The sequence below is a fragment of the Myotis brandtii genome, unplaced genomic scaffold, assembly GCF_000412655.1.
Source record: "Myotis brandtii unplaced genomic scaffold, ASM41265v1 scaffold165, whole genome shotgun sequence".
Lineage (NCBI taxonomy): Eukaryota > Metazoa > Chordata > Mammalia > Chiroptera > Vespertilionidae > Myotis > Myotis brandtii.
Genome location: NW_005356042.1, coordinates 13,274,922 through 13,289,595, shown reverse-complemented (window position 1 = coordinate 13,289,595; position 14,674 = coordinate 13,274,922). Strand labels below are relative to the sequence as shown.

General features: G+C 44.7%; 1 protein-coding gene across 1 annotated transcript in view; it reads left to right on the top strand.

Annotated features, from left to right (window-relative positions):
* VAT1L (vesicle amine transport 1-like) overlaps positions 1-14,674 on the top strand; it is a 148,187-nt gene that overhangs the window by 68,667 nt on the left and 64,846 nt on the right. The window contains exons 5-7 of the mRNA XM_005862600.2: positions 6,646-6,749; positions 8,842-8,897; positions 12,742-12,936. Coding sequence (XP_005862662.1) covers positions 6,646-6,749; positions 8,842-8,897; positions 12,742-12,936 — 355 coding nt within the window. The remainder of the gene's footprint in view (positions 1-6,645; positions 6,750-8,841; positions 8,898-12,741; positions 12,937-14,674) is intronic.

Below are 14,674 nucleotides of genomic sequence, written 5' to 3'. Positions count from 1 at the left end.
GACTATGCTTGAAACCAAGTGTGAGAGTAAGAAGCCTTGAATCATGTGCATCGGACTGTAGGGCCATAAAAATAAAGAGGAGAGAAAAACCAGAGAGGGCGCCAGGGTGGACAGCCCCAAAGGGGGTGCCTGAAGGATGGGAGGGATTTCAGCAGGCAGAGGGAGGAGGGGAGCCAGTCCCAGGCGAGGCGAGTGAGCCCGGGCCAGGTGGATAATAAATAGCCCCAGGTTTTGTTGGTCTCCTCTTGCTCTGATGAGCATTGCAGTTAGACCTTGTAGGTGTACCCCAGACAGTCCTGCAAGGACAATTCCTCACTTACAGGTAAAGAAATTGAGACTTAGTGGAAATTAATGAGAGTCTAATCACCTGGATAGAACAGAAAGTGATCCAGAAAGGATTCCTGGAGGTGGTATTGCTAAGTCCATGTGGGAGCCATTAGTAGTAAACACTTCCTAAGAAGCATAATGTGTGCCAGGCACTGTGCTGGGCACCCCGTAAAGAGCCTATTGTGTACTGAGTGCTAGCTTAGCCCTCAGGGCACAGGACATTGTGTTTGGTCCTCTATGAGAGGCCTACTGTGTGCCCGGCACTGTGCTGGGCACTCTGCAATAGCTTCATCCCTTCGTCACGAGCTTGGAGGTGATGGTTAAAGCTATGGCACAGGCGAGTTCTCAAAGGAAAGGAATTCAGAAAAAGAAGAACTGAGTGGAGCACCACGAGTCCAACTGGAAATGAAAGTTACAACAAAGGGGAATCAATTTCTTGGCAAAGGAGAAAGGTTTCTGTCCCAGTAATGGCTCTGTGGGACCTGCCACCACTCAAGAGAAATTCTTCACTGATCCATGTGGGTGGGAAGCATTCCCAATAAAGGGGTGAGGAGTTGGGGACCAAGGAAGGAAAGACACAAAAGTCTTGGATCAGCAATTCCAAAATATCTTGCTGCTGACTCTGGCCTGGAGAACCCTGAGCTGTGGCTATTTGTGTTTGGATCTGGAGAGATTTATGACAGCAGGAGAAAGCAGACATAGCAAATGTGGCACCTGGCCCTCTGCCCTCACCCTCTCCATGTTTATGTAATCATGATTATGGCTGTGTACACAATGGAGCACCCCCAAGAATTGGGGGTCTAAGGAGTGAGGCTGGCCCTGTGCCTCTGGGAAGCGACCTCACTCTGCTTATGCTTCTCATAATTATTCCATTAAAAGGAGCTGTTTGGTGCCCGGAAGGCGTGGCTTAGTGGCTTTGTTTTCAATGAAGGAGCATTGCTAAACTCAAAAGCAGTCATGTCTGCTTAAAGGTTTGACCGAAATGGCCAAAGCATCTTTCCCCTCGGGGCCCAGGGAATGACATCTGCCTCTACCCGCTTCTCTTCCTCAGAATTCACCTCACCCCCATCACACCATGACCTTCAAAAGGATGTAATGGCAGCAGGAACTAATGAATTTGTGGCATATTGGCATGTGTAAAACCTGGTTTACCTGATTTGACTATAGAAATGTCGAGAGAGGTGTGGGGAGGAGCAGGTGGCCTGAGGAACTAATGAATTTGTGGCATATTGGCATGTGTAAACCCTGATTTACCTGATTTCACTATAGAAATGTCGAGAGAGGTGTGGGAGGAGCAGGTGGCCTCAATACACAGGAGACCCGTGTGAAGCCCCTGCTTTGCTCCACCCCTGCTGGGAGACTGTGTGGCCTAGAAGTGCCAGTGATGGTCACCCTGGGGCTGGCCACCGCTTATACTGTAAAACCCTACTCCACCTCTGGGGCCTCCACCTGGTATCTAGATGCAAAGGATCAATCTGGTGCCCTTCCATTGCCTGCAGTGGGCTTTGGGGTTAGTCACCTGAACCTATTCAGGCTCAGTTTCCTCATCCATCAAATAGGGGTGATGGTCCCCAAGTCACAGGGCTGGCATAATGTGTCGATGAGATGAGACATAAGAAGTGCTCAGTACTGTGCCTGGCACATAATAAGTGCTCTTGAATGTGGGACATCCTCTGCTAGGAGGGTCAAGGTCACTGAGCCTCTATTCTAAATGTTTCTGGGTTTGTGGCTCTACTCACCCTATCTGATACTCGGGTAGATAGTTGGGTTGTTGAGGTTTTGCACAATCTTTCATGCTCTTTTACCAAACCAGAAGATCTCTCTTTAAGTTAGACCATCTGAAAAATGGAAATAAAAGCTACCATGGACCCAGAGCTACCAGGAGTGGGGCCTTGTGCTCCACATGCATCAACTCCTTCAAGCTTCACAAAGAAGCCAGGGGCAGGTGTTATCACCATGATCTCCTTCCACAGTTAGGCACAGAGACACTAAGTAATTCAACTGAGGTCACAGAGCAATAAGGGGCAGAACCAAACATTTAACACTGAGGTGAAATTCACATTCCTAAGCGCAGTGCTATGCTGCTGTTACCCGACCTGCACAGCTGCCACTGCCCCCACATTAGTTGTCGGTAGTGGCAGCCAGTCTTGAGTCGTTCTGGAAGGGGACAGTGGCAGGGCCTCTCGTTACCACGTTTGGTCTCCCACAGCCTCCTTGGGCCTACTCTGTGCTGATTGCCCTAAGTAAGTCAGGGTGTTGCACTGTTCGGTGAATGCCCTCCTCACCTCCCCTGACCAATTCCTGCTCATCTATCAGTGCTCAGCAAAGGATTACCTTCCACAGCCCCCCTGGCTCACTCTGTTGGAGCTGGGATCATTCCATGTGTGGGTTGTCCATTTGTAATCTAACTCCTAGTCACCCACAGCTCCTGGGTAGCAGGGATAAACTCAAGCCTTCATCTGTGTATTCCCAGCTCAGCGCGCACAGAGCCTAGCATGAAGTCAGCACTCAGTGAATCGTTGTCTCATGGCTGGAAATTGAGGGCAAGTGTGTCGGACCCTGACCTTGGGAGTCTCCTGTAATCTAGGATGAAAAGAAGCAGCTTGAAAATAGAAACCTCTTGGCCTTCCTGTATAGAAAAACATGGCCTACCTCTAGATATATGTATACTTAATTTAAAAGACAAATTTTAAGCCTGAATTCTTCGAAGACTAAATTAAATTGACTGCTTCCCAAGAGCTGCTTGCTAAAACTGTGTTTCCATAACTATACTGGTTTGAACATTTATTAAGTCTTAAATTCAGAGCGGTGGAAAGGCCATCAGCATTGCACTTAAACTAGACTGGCATTTGAATTCCAGCTGTGCAGGCTACATCTGCTTGGGCAAGGTGCTGCATCTGTGAGCCTTCATTTCTTCATCACAGCAGGGGAGTAAAATGCCTGTTTCACAGACGGGTCATGAAGATTAATTATGAAATGCCTGGGCTATAGGAGAAATCAGAAAATGTGAGTGTCCTTTAAAAGAAGCACAAGGAGAGAGATGTGGAATACCAATCTAAAAAGTTTTCTTCATTTCTTTTATTTATTCATTGACTTATCTATTTAATCATTCATTCATACAATCTATCAATATTTCTTGAGAACCAATGCTATGTCCAGTAGGTTGAAAAAGGCTGAGGATACAACAATTAGCAGCACAAACATGGTCTTACGTTTGTGTGTCATGGGACTTATGTTTTGGTGGAAGAGGCAGTCAGTGAATAAGTAAACAAATAAATAGAATAATTACAGCCCACAGTAGATACTAAAAAGTATCCCTTGTGGACACTAAAGCATAAAGGGAGCTAAAGTAGAGATAATTTGGGAGTGGGAGCTCTCACTTAAGCGGGGTGATTAGTTACAGCTTCTCTGGTGAGGTCATTTGTGAGTAAGGCCTGAAAGATGAGAAGGAAGGAGCCAGTTCTAAGGAGAGCTGGGAAGAGGGTGTTCAGGCAGAGATTACAGCACATGCAAAGTCCCCGAGGTAGGGATTTTAGGGATAGCCAGAAGGTTAGGAGGCCTTGAAAAATTAGTGTGACGTAAGGTTGGGGAAGTAGGCAGGGGCTCATAGGTCACCCCTTACCAGAGTCCAGGGGATAGAGCAATAGGCCCCAGTGGGGCAGCTAATACTGGAGGTTTGATTGGCAGGTTGTGGGAGGAAATGTGGACCTGCGTGTAGAATATAGACGTGAGAAGCATCGCCCAGGAAGCGAGGATTCAGGGCAGGGCAGGTCCATCAGGAGTGCCCTGGAGGTGTGCACAGCCTAGCATTTGGGATGCTGCTCCTGAGGACAGCCATTCTGCAGGCAGAGAGAGAGGTCTTGGGAAAATGGAGTTCACAGGGAGGATTTGATGGCCCAGGAGAGCTGGCTAGTAGAAGCAGAGCAGGGTCCCACTGCCAGAGGAATGAGCAAACTTGGCAGGAAATGGGCCTGGTGGAGGTGAGGAAGACAGGAGCATAGTTACTCATCCCAGGATGTAAGGTGGAGACCTGATTAGCTGGTGCAAGGCACCAGCTCAGAGCTCACCAACAATCTGTGTGCTTCACCTCCCTTGTGTCCTTCCAGCCTCCCCTTACAGCAAGCTCCCTCTCACTGTCTCTACTCCAGCCCTCACATTCCCTGCTTCCCTGACTTCCTGCTCATCAGGCTCTTCACATCATGGGGCATTTGCACATGTCATTCCCTCAGCCTGGAACACTATCCCCAGCACTGTTTACCTAGCTTACTCCTTCACCCTCCACTCATCACTTCCCCGGTGACCTTTTTTTCTGGCAGCCCTGATTGAGCAAACCCGCAATTTAAATCGTCTCATAATACCTTTATGACACTAGACCCTTTCTGTTTCCATTTAATTTTATTTGTGTAATTACTGGTTACTGTCTGCCCAATGTAAGCTCCAAAAAGGGAGATCTCAAATCTGTTTGTGCTCACCTGTATATCCCCCAGTGCCTAGTGCAGTGCCAGTGCTAATATTTAATGAACAAATTAATTTAAAAATTGCTGGCGTGGTTCTTGACCACAAGTCCTCAAAGTGTGGCGGTAGAATCAGCACCATCAGCATCTCCTTGGAACTTGTTAGAAATGCAAATCCTTGGGCCCCACCCCAGAGCAAGTGAAGCTAGAAGGAGAGGGGGCGGACAGTAACAATCTGTGCTTTAATGAGCCCTCTGGGATATTGCCATGCACACTTCTGTTTTAGATCCACTGACCTAATGCCCTAGTTCTGAACTTAGGGGTGGGACTTAAAAGAACACATCTGTGTAGATAAGAGCTATATTAGGCTGAAGCAAAACTCATAATTTTGGATGAGCCTTTGTAATGGGATGGATTTTAGGCTTGATCTTGAGGGTTTTGAACGGCATATTCACATTAAGACTCAGCTGTCCATTTATTGTCTGAACCCAAGAGATGCCCATGAAATTTCCTAGTTAGTGACATTATGGACACAGCTATTGACATGTGCTGCAGTGCCTAAATTTTGCTGGGGATGAGGGTGGGGATAGAAAAGCTGAACTGTGCAAAAACAAGATAATCCTGCAAACTCACACATCTGAGGAAACACCATTCTTTTCTGAGCAGAGCAGGGCCCAGCCACAATTGGGAGCTCTGTGAGCATAAATGTTTTCCCTACAATCTTCAGAGTTCCCTCCTGCAGATATCTTCTATTAGTGGAAGCCCAGTAGATGTTTGTTAAATGCATGTGTGAGTGAGTGAATAGGTAAAGGTTTAAAAAAATGAATGGAAGAAGGGACCTTCTTCCTAATAGAGTACTGCCTAATAGAGTACAAATGGCAGATTCTCCCAGGTCTAGAACCTTCTACTGCTATAGGAAGATCCTCTCCTTTTAATCCTCTTCCTTTAAGACTATGTTTTAGATCAGTGATGGCGAACCTTTTGAGCTCGGCGTGTCAGCATTTTGAAAAACCCTAACTTAACTCTGGTGCCGTGTCACATATAGAAATTTTTTGATATTTGCAACCATAGTAAAACAAAGACTTATATTTTTGATATTTATTTTATATATTTAAATGCCATTTAACAAAGAAAAATCAACCAAAAAAATGAGTTCGCGTGTCACTTCTGACACGCATATCATAGGTTCGCCATCACTGTTTTAGATTGAACCTGGAGACTGGACAAATGGAAGTTTGCAAATTAAATTAACATGATTTTTATAGCTTCACTAAAGAGAGAGGTGGAGAGGGAAGACAGCCAATCCCTCCGAGACCAGAAGCCCCAGGAAGACAGAGAACATGGTTTTGTTCACCACTCTAGCTCCAGCACCTTGGACAGGGCATGGCACATAACTCAAGCTCCACAAATATGAAGTGTTGACTGACTGACTTATGGGGTGATTGTTATGTGGCTGGCAATGGGCCGAGCATTTCATTGGTCACCTCATTTCATTTTTATCACAAAGAAACATGCCAGCTCCACTTTACAAAGGAGAAAGCGAAGGCACCGGAAAGCTGAGGGAGGCAGCTAGATACAATGTAGACTGTCTGACCGTGATGTTCATGCTCATTCTCTAGCCCAGGCTGGTTCTCTGTATCAGCCAACAGCCAGATTCTTGGCTGCCTCCAGTTTTATGAAATTGTATAGCTGGACTTAGGAGGATAAATGAATTTCCGGGGCTTCTGCTTTATTTATTGCTATTCCCAAGAGCTCTAGATCTTCCTAATTCTGGGAATAAACAGTATGACACAGGAAGGGAAAGGGATCGACAGTTTGGTCCCTGACAGGTTACAGTATTGTCCTTTGTGTCCTCGCCATTTAGAATCTCTGCGGAAGGAGTGGACATTGTTTTGGATTGCCTCTGTGGGGACAACACCGGCAAAGGTCTCAGCCTTCTCAAACCCCTGGGGACCTACATTCTATATGGTGAGTGCTGAACAGTAGCGGGGGACATGCTCACCGAACATTGCTCAGGTGCTTACAGACAAAGGCTCTAAAAAATGAAATGTGTTGCTATGTTAGGGCAATGAGGTTGGGGTGTTTGCTTTTTTGATGTGTCCCAAAATATTGCTATTGGCATTAGTTGTTTTCAATAATAAAAGTGACATATGTACCTACTGCCCTGTTACTCCCAGGAATACTTCTTATTCCAAAAGAGATCAAGCCAAGCCAAACCAATGTAGTCATTGAGATGGGACCCACAGAAAGTGGCACAGGTGGGGAACCAAGGAAGGACCCACAGTAGGATGGAGAGGAGTGGCTGCTATATTGGGGTTTTAAAGGCAGTTCTTCCAGTTCTTCAGTATTAGAGGTGAAATTACAAACAAACAAACAAACAAAACCCAACAGACCCTCCTTCCTCTAAACTACCCTTGTATGTCCCAATCAAGACAGAGGCCCTGGGTAGACGGGGAACGGACCTGCTTCTGCATCTCAAGTTTGGGAGGATTTATGAAAGACAATAGGGAGCAGGTTTTCTCTAGCAGAGTGAGACCCCCCAGAGCCCCTTTTCTCTTCTTCTTCTCTTCTTTCAAAGCAATTTAAACATTAGTCTCCACAAAGTCAGAAAAGCATATCTGAAGCCAGAAGTTACATTCCAAAGCCAAATTATATTGGGTTATCCAACATTTGAAATTTTTGGTATATCTGTAGCCTTTATGTACAACAGAAAATTGAGCCTCAGTTCTGTATAACTTAGAAAAAAATACAGTTTCCTTGCTATTAGCTGAGACACTTATAAAAGAGGTATAAATATGCAAGCATCTTTTTGTTGTCATCCAGTCATTATGAAAAAGAGGGAATAAGCTTTCCATTGCTGGTGTGTTTTGGTATTTTCAACAGTGGCCACATATTTTAAAGCCCTTAGAGGTGGACACGAAATTTTTAAATTATTACTATTGATAAGAGAAGCACTGAGCATCAATGCACAATGTAGGGATATTGGGTACGACTCACATGGTGTGACTAACATGTGAGTCAAGTGCAGATGGACAGTTTTTGCATTTTTTACCTATTTACCAATTCTATTTTTGCCCCAGTTTCATATATTTCATGGAATACAACCCAATTATATTGTAGTGTCTAATTCATTACATTGACTACTTGATTACTAAGTAGTTGAAGCCTAGTACAATGATGCCTGGTGGTAGTCACCACATAAAATTAGAAGCAGTGATTAGCTGTCAACCAGTTTAACCAGGCCAAATAGTTAAGCTTAAAATATATACTGATTTTTCATTAATAACAGTTCACTGAAAAGAATTTACTCTCAGTTCTATGGGGACAAGAGGGAAAACTCCTTGAAAAGGCCCCCACATGGTATCTGAAGGTTTAAGAGCTCTCTCATTTACCCCCTCTGGGAACCCACAGCAGTCTTTTCTCTGTAAGAGCATCTTAGGGAATCTTTCCCAACTTCACCCCCCGTCTTCCCTCTAATAGTGCTTATTCCAATTAGCAAAGTTCAGTTTCACATGCCATTTATCTCAAGTGGTTTTTCACCTTTCTGCCCAGACCTCTCTGGAGCTAAGGCATCGGCCACACTATTTCTGTGGCTGCTGAGCCTGTTCCTCTCTCATCTGCTCCTCCGTGGGACAATTTATCCATCCACCTAAATTCTAGCTCAGCCAGTCTCTTCCTACCCCTATGTGCCCCGCCCAAGGCAAAGCCCCAAGCCCCTCACTTGCTAAGGAGTCAACTTCAAGCCACAAAGGAGTCCATTTCTCAGTCTCAAAGAATGGAAACCAACCAGACATTTCAGCAACTCGTCATTTTGTTAGAATGTTGGCACATGCCCAACTTTCCACAGTAATGACATGGTCACCTTGAGAGATGTTACTTCCTCTTTGATCCAGTGTAACTTGGTTCAAATCAAGGCACCTTGTCACCGCCTACCCCCTCCATTAGCCCCATTTCCCCAGGCGGACTCAAGCTCCTGACAGTTCTGGGCTGAACAACTGCCCTAACAAGGCATGTTGATTTTTATTAGCGGTCACTTGATTTGGGAATCTTCCATTTTCAGGTTCATCCAACATGGTGACTGGAGAGACCAAGAGCTTCTTTAGCTTTGCAAAATCAGTAAGTACCCACACACGGTAATGTACTTTGGTGGGCAGTGGTTTGCATGTTGTGAGCTCTCACATCTAAGGACATTGACCTCATAACCTAAACCTTTGTTGTCCTTCACCTGCATTATTCATCTTTAGTGCAGCCTGCATTCCCGCCCTGCTCACTACACGCTCACTGTGACTTGGGCTGTTTTTGTCTAAACAAGTCAGCAGGGAGTGGGGGCATGTATGTGAAACTCCAGAAAGCTTTATTTTGATTTCAATAGGGATTGCTTATGTGTTGATATTTTTAACCGTTGGTTGAAAAGAAACCAATAGTGCATTTTATTTCCTTCATGGAAAGCAAATAAACATTCTGACCAGCTTTCTGTGGGTACTTGAGATTTCTCTGAATCCTAATTTTACGAGTTGGAGATATAAATGGGATCCTTTTGAGCAAGCTCCTGGGGTGAGTTTTAGACCTAGGAGAGTTTATGAACCATTGCCTTAGATAAGCATGCTCTGAATACAGTGGTTACTTTATCTGCAGTGGAAAAGCCATATTCCTGGACATTCACCCCATTGTGCTCCTACTCAGACCTACATTCCCACCTAGAGCTACACTTGGGTGACTTTCCCCCTGACAACAGGGGATTGCTGCTTCTCAAAAGACCTTGCTTTTGTCTTCTCTCCTCCCAGTTTCCGTGACGTTTCCCTTATTTTGTTTCCCTTACTTTGCAAGCATCTTCTGAGCACCTGCTATTTGCAGCTCTGAGCCAGGCACTGGGTGTAACATCGAGTGAGACAGGGGCATCTGAGGCCCTTGTGACTCTTACATTCTCATGAGAAACACAACTGAAATAAGTAAAACATACAAATAACTTGATTGCAAATGGTCATAAAAGCTCTGAAGAAATGAAAGGAGATGCTGAAATAGAAAACGGTAGGGTGGGCTAGAGGCGTTTTGAATAGATGGTCAGGTAAAGCTGTGGCAAGGGGTTTGGATTCATTCTAAGTGTGGCTACAGAGTATTCATATGCCGTTTAAGTGGCAACACTGGCTGCTGGAGGCTTCATCCCCAACATGCCCTGATTCTGGAATGATTACTACTTCCTGCCCCATGAAATTAGAATTAAAGGGTCTCTGTTTGCATTTGAACTTTAAAGTTCAGCTACAGAATAAACTGGGAGCAGGAAGCGTCTAATGAAGGATGCTGTCTGGAGCATGTCCCCTGGAGACGGGCTTTGTGTCACTCACAGCTGCTTTGTTGCTATGGCAGTAATTACCGTGATGTTGACAGCCTGCTGAGGGTAACCAAATCGGTCCCAAATTACATACAATTGTAATAAGTGTTTTCCATTTCTTCCCCAAATGCACAATCACAACACACAGTTTTAATGAAATAATTGCAGGGTACCCAGGTTTGATGAAGGCGCACACAAAAACACAGCCAGGATGCAGGTTGAGATTTTCCTGCCCAAACCAAGGGCGGCGGTTATCAGAACACTACTAGCTGGAGGTCAAGAAAGAAGGCTTCCCTTTCAGAGGCCTGGCACAGTGTCAGTTGGTCATTTAGAAGCAAATTGAAAATAGGGCATGCCAAGGAGTGGAATGATACCTTTGTTCTGGAAGATTCTAGAAGGGATTTTTTTTTTCTATACATTCAAGAGAGGCTTAGAAATGAAAGCATGTTTGTAATCACACCGGAATTTTTCACTCAGCTATCTTAATTACGTTCTACCTTAACACTCCCACAGAGCTTGTGCACACTTTGTCAAGCATGCCATTTGCTTTCAGACCATAATGATTATGCTAATAATAGGTGAAGCTAGCATTTACAGAGCAGTCTGACTCCAAATTCAGAATTCCTGTTCACTAAATCAGAACCATTCCTTCCAACATTCGGTGATAATAAAGCTAGTTCATATTTATAGAGCACCTAGTGTGTGTCAGACACTAAGCACTTTGTATGCATTAACATATTTACTCCTCAAGATGACCCCATGAGGAACCACAAGGAACTGCACATAGAGAGGTTAAGTGACTTGCTTAAGGTTGCACAGCTAGTAAGTGGAGGAACTAGGATTTGAAACCAGGCATTCAGCTCTAGAACTCAACCACAACTGTACAGCAATTGTAGAATCAGCAAGGATTCATTTCACAAATATTTATTACGGCATTGCAGATGTAGTGCAAATCAAGTCATTGATGGTGTCTTTTGCTTTTTTTTCGATAAGTAACCCATGGTCAAATACATGGTTCTCCTGGAGCTGGCCCTCAGGCCCTCGGGAATGTACTTTGGTAAAGAATTTTATGCACGAACCTTATCCCTATATAAGCCTGTCTTTCTCCCGCTTATTTTCCTAACAATATGATTTTCTCACTTTAAAAAAAAATCAGACCTTTTACTTTTTTGAGCCTCTTCAATCCTGGAAAGAGGCAAAATGTAAACAAACAGAGCGATAACACTGATATTATAAATGCTCATAAGTGCCCAGCACATTCCTCTTTGTCTTCAATATTAAACTGAGAGTAACCATCTCATTTCTCAGAACCCTCAAGAAACTGGAAGTTGAATTTCTAAATTCAAACCGGCACCAAAGGAAACACAATTAAATCAGAACAAAGCAGTTGGATAACCATTTCTGTAGTTTGTTAATGGATGGCTTGCTTATTTTCATGTCTGATTGGGAGATAGGCAGCCATATTTGCCAGTTATGTGTATTCCCACAGAGGACTTTAATCCAGGGTTTCTCATCTTTAGTGCTTTTGACACTTTGGGGTGAACAATTCCTTGTTGCAAGGTGCTATCCTGTGCACTATAGGATGTTTAGCAACATCCCTGGCATCTATATACTGGAGGCCAGTAGATCCAGTCATCACAATAAAAATGTCCCTAAACATTACCAGTGTTCCCTCAGGGGCAAAACTGCCCACAGTTGAGAGCCACTGTCTTAGCCCCAACACTATGTTTTATCCCTCAGTCCACTGTTCCTTCTTCCTGTATGACACTTTCTTCCTCTTCCTTCTCTGATGCATTTCCAGTCACCCCTCCAGCCTTATCATTACTCCCCCAGGAAAGCTACACCTGCAGTCAATGTCATCACCCCTACTGTGTCCCCAGCACACTTTGTAAACCTCTATGCCACCTCACTCCCTTCATCCACCCCTCCTTTCAACAACCCCTTACCACCATCACCATTCACAAAGCCAAGTGCTTTACACTGACTTCTCCCAGGGAACATCAGAGGCAATACCCTGCCACCGTATGTAGCTGAGAAAAATGAAGCATGGAGAATAACAGGGAGCAAGCTGTATAGCCAGGATTCAACTCCAGAGCTAGTAATCCTAACCATATTCTTTCACATTCCAACTACATGTGGCCTAGTGGCTCATTTTAAAGGGCTCTCTCCCACCTTGATCCTGAGCTCTTCTCATAAGCACCACTGTCTGTAGTTCTCCATGCACTCACCAAATAGATGCTTTAAAAAAACACACCAACCTCATATGTGGAATCTAATGAACAAAATAAACTCATGAACAAAATAGATCCAGAGACACAGGAGCATGGAGCAGACTGACGAATCTCAGGGGAAGATGGGGTGGGTGGTGAGATATTAACCAAAGAACTTGTATGCATATATGCATAACCCATGGACACAGACAAGAGTGTGGTGAAGAACTGGGGCGGGTGTGTGTGTGGAAGGGAGTCAATGAGAAAAAAGGGGGACATCTGTAACACTTACAACAATAAAGATTAAGAAAACACACACATACCAACCAGATCTACCTCTCAGCCAGCTAGAACCGGGCCCACTGCAGCCCTGTTTTGCTGAGAACGAGTCCTTGTAACCTGGCACCTTCTCTCTTTCCAGTGGTGGCAGGTGGAGAAAGTGAACCCCATCAAGCTATATGAAGAGAACAAAGTCATCGCAGGGTTTTCCCTTTTAAATCTGCTCTTCAAACAGGGCCGCGCAGGCCTCATTCGAGGAGTGGTGGACAAACTCCTAGGGCTCTACACCCAGAAGAAGATCAAGCCCACTGTGGACTCCCTGTGGGCCCTGGAGGAGGTAAGAATGGTATTTCCCCCCAGCAAATAGTCTCTTTTAGTCCAGACAGGTTTGGGCAGCCAAATACATTTTTTTTTCACTAAATAATTTTTCTCTAGGTTTGTTTGTTTAAATGATGGTCCTAAAGTCATTGTCCCATAATATGGTGCTTTGAATATAAAAAATATTTTAAATTCTCTAGTGGTTGGTTTTTTTAAATTTATTAGGTTGACATTGGTTAATAAAATTATACAGGTTTCATGTGTACAATTCTATAACATATCATCTCTGTGTTGAATTGTGTTTTCACCACCCCAACTCAAGTCTCCTGCCATCACCATTTATCTCTTCTTTATGCTCTCCCACCTCCACCCCCCCTTCCCCTCTGGTAATCATCATACTTTTGTCTGTGTCTACGAGGTTGTTGTTTTTCTTTTTTGCTTAATCTCTTCACCTTTTTCACCCAGCCCCCAACCTCAACCCTCTCTGACAGCTGTCAATCTGTTCTCTATATTATGAGTCTGTTTCTATTTTGTTTACTAGTTTATTTTGTTCATTAGATTCCACATATGAGTGAAATCATATGGTATTTGTCTTTCTCTGACTGGCTTATTTCACTTAGCATAAGACTCTTCAGGTTCATTCATGCTATCACAAAAGGTAAGATTGTCTTCCTTTTTACGGCTGAGTAGTATTCCATTGTGTAAATGTACCACACCTTTTTATCCACTCATCAACTAATGGGCCCAGGGACGATGTCTAAATTTTGGCTATTGTAAATAACACTGCAATGAACATAGGGGTCATATATTCTTTTGAATTAGGGTTTTGGGTTTAGTTGGATATATTCCCGGAAGTGGAATCTCTAAGTCATAAGGCAGTTCCATTTTTCTGCCCAGATCTCAGCAGAACATAGCCACCAGGACTCGATAGGGTGGAGCCGCCAAAGTCTGGAGAGTGGAGAGAATGGATCTCCTATGAGAGAGAGAGGTGCCAGTCAGGTTCACAGGAATGTGGTGGGAATGGCCCCTGCTGCAAAGCCATATAACACAACCACTGACACCTTCTGAGTGCCCTCACCTCTACACCCCTGCCCAAGCAGCTGACTCCTCAGCAGGGTACAAGCTTCAAAGGCTGTGACAACAGAAAGTCCAGAGGGTGGGGCTATTGCTTTTCTACAGGCTGATGCCCTAGGGAGGGGAGTGCTCCTCTCAAGAAAGATGGCATCTGTGGTGTGGGAGAGGGACTCAGCACAGGGATCTTGGTGGCTGTCCCTTCAGCTCTCTCCCCAGAGCCACAAACTCTAGTCTCTTCTTACACTACTCTAGTCTGCTCTGCCCTCCCTCCCCTGGAGCCCAGGATGAGTGGCTGCAAATGAGATTTTTGTGCACTGGCCCTTTAAGAGGGCACCTGTGTCTGTAGTAGACTCTCTCTCTTTCTCTTGGGTGGACAGAATCCCTGGTTTTGTTTTTCTTTTCTTTTTAAAAAGACTTTCACATATTTTTATTGCTTTCAGAGAGGAAGAGAGAGGGAGAGAGATAGAAACATCAATGATGAGAATCACTGATTGGCTGCCTCCTGCATGCCCCCCGTAGGGATCGAGCCTGCAATCCGGCATGTGCTCTTGACCATAGGCTGACACCCTATCCACTGAGCCAAACCAGCTAGGGACCCTTGCTGGTTTTCAGCCCCAGATATTATGTGTGCACCTCTTCCTGGCTCTGGTGCTCTGGGCTGGGGAGCCTCTCTTGGGATTTAG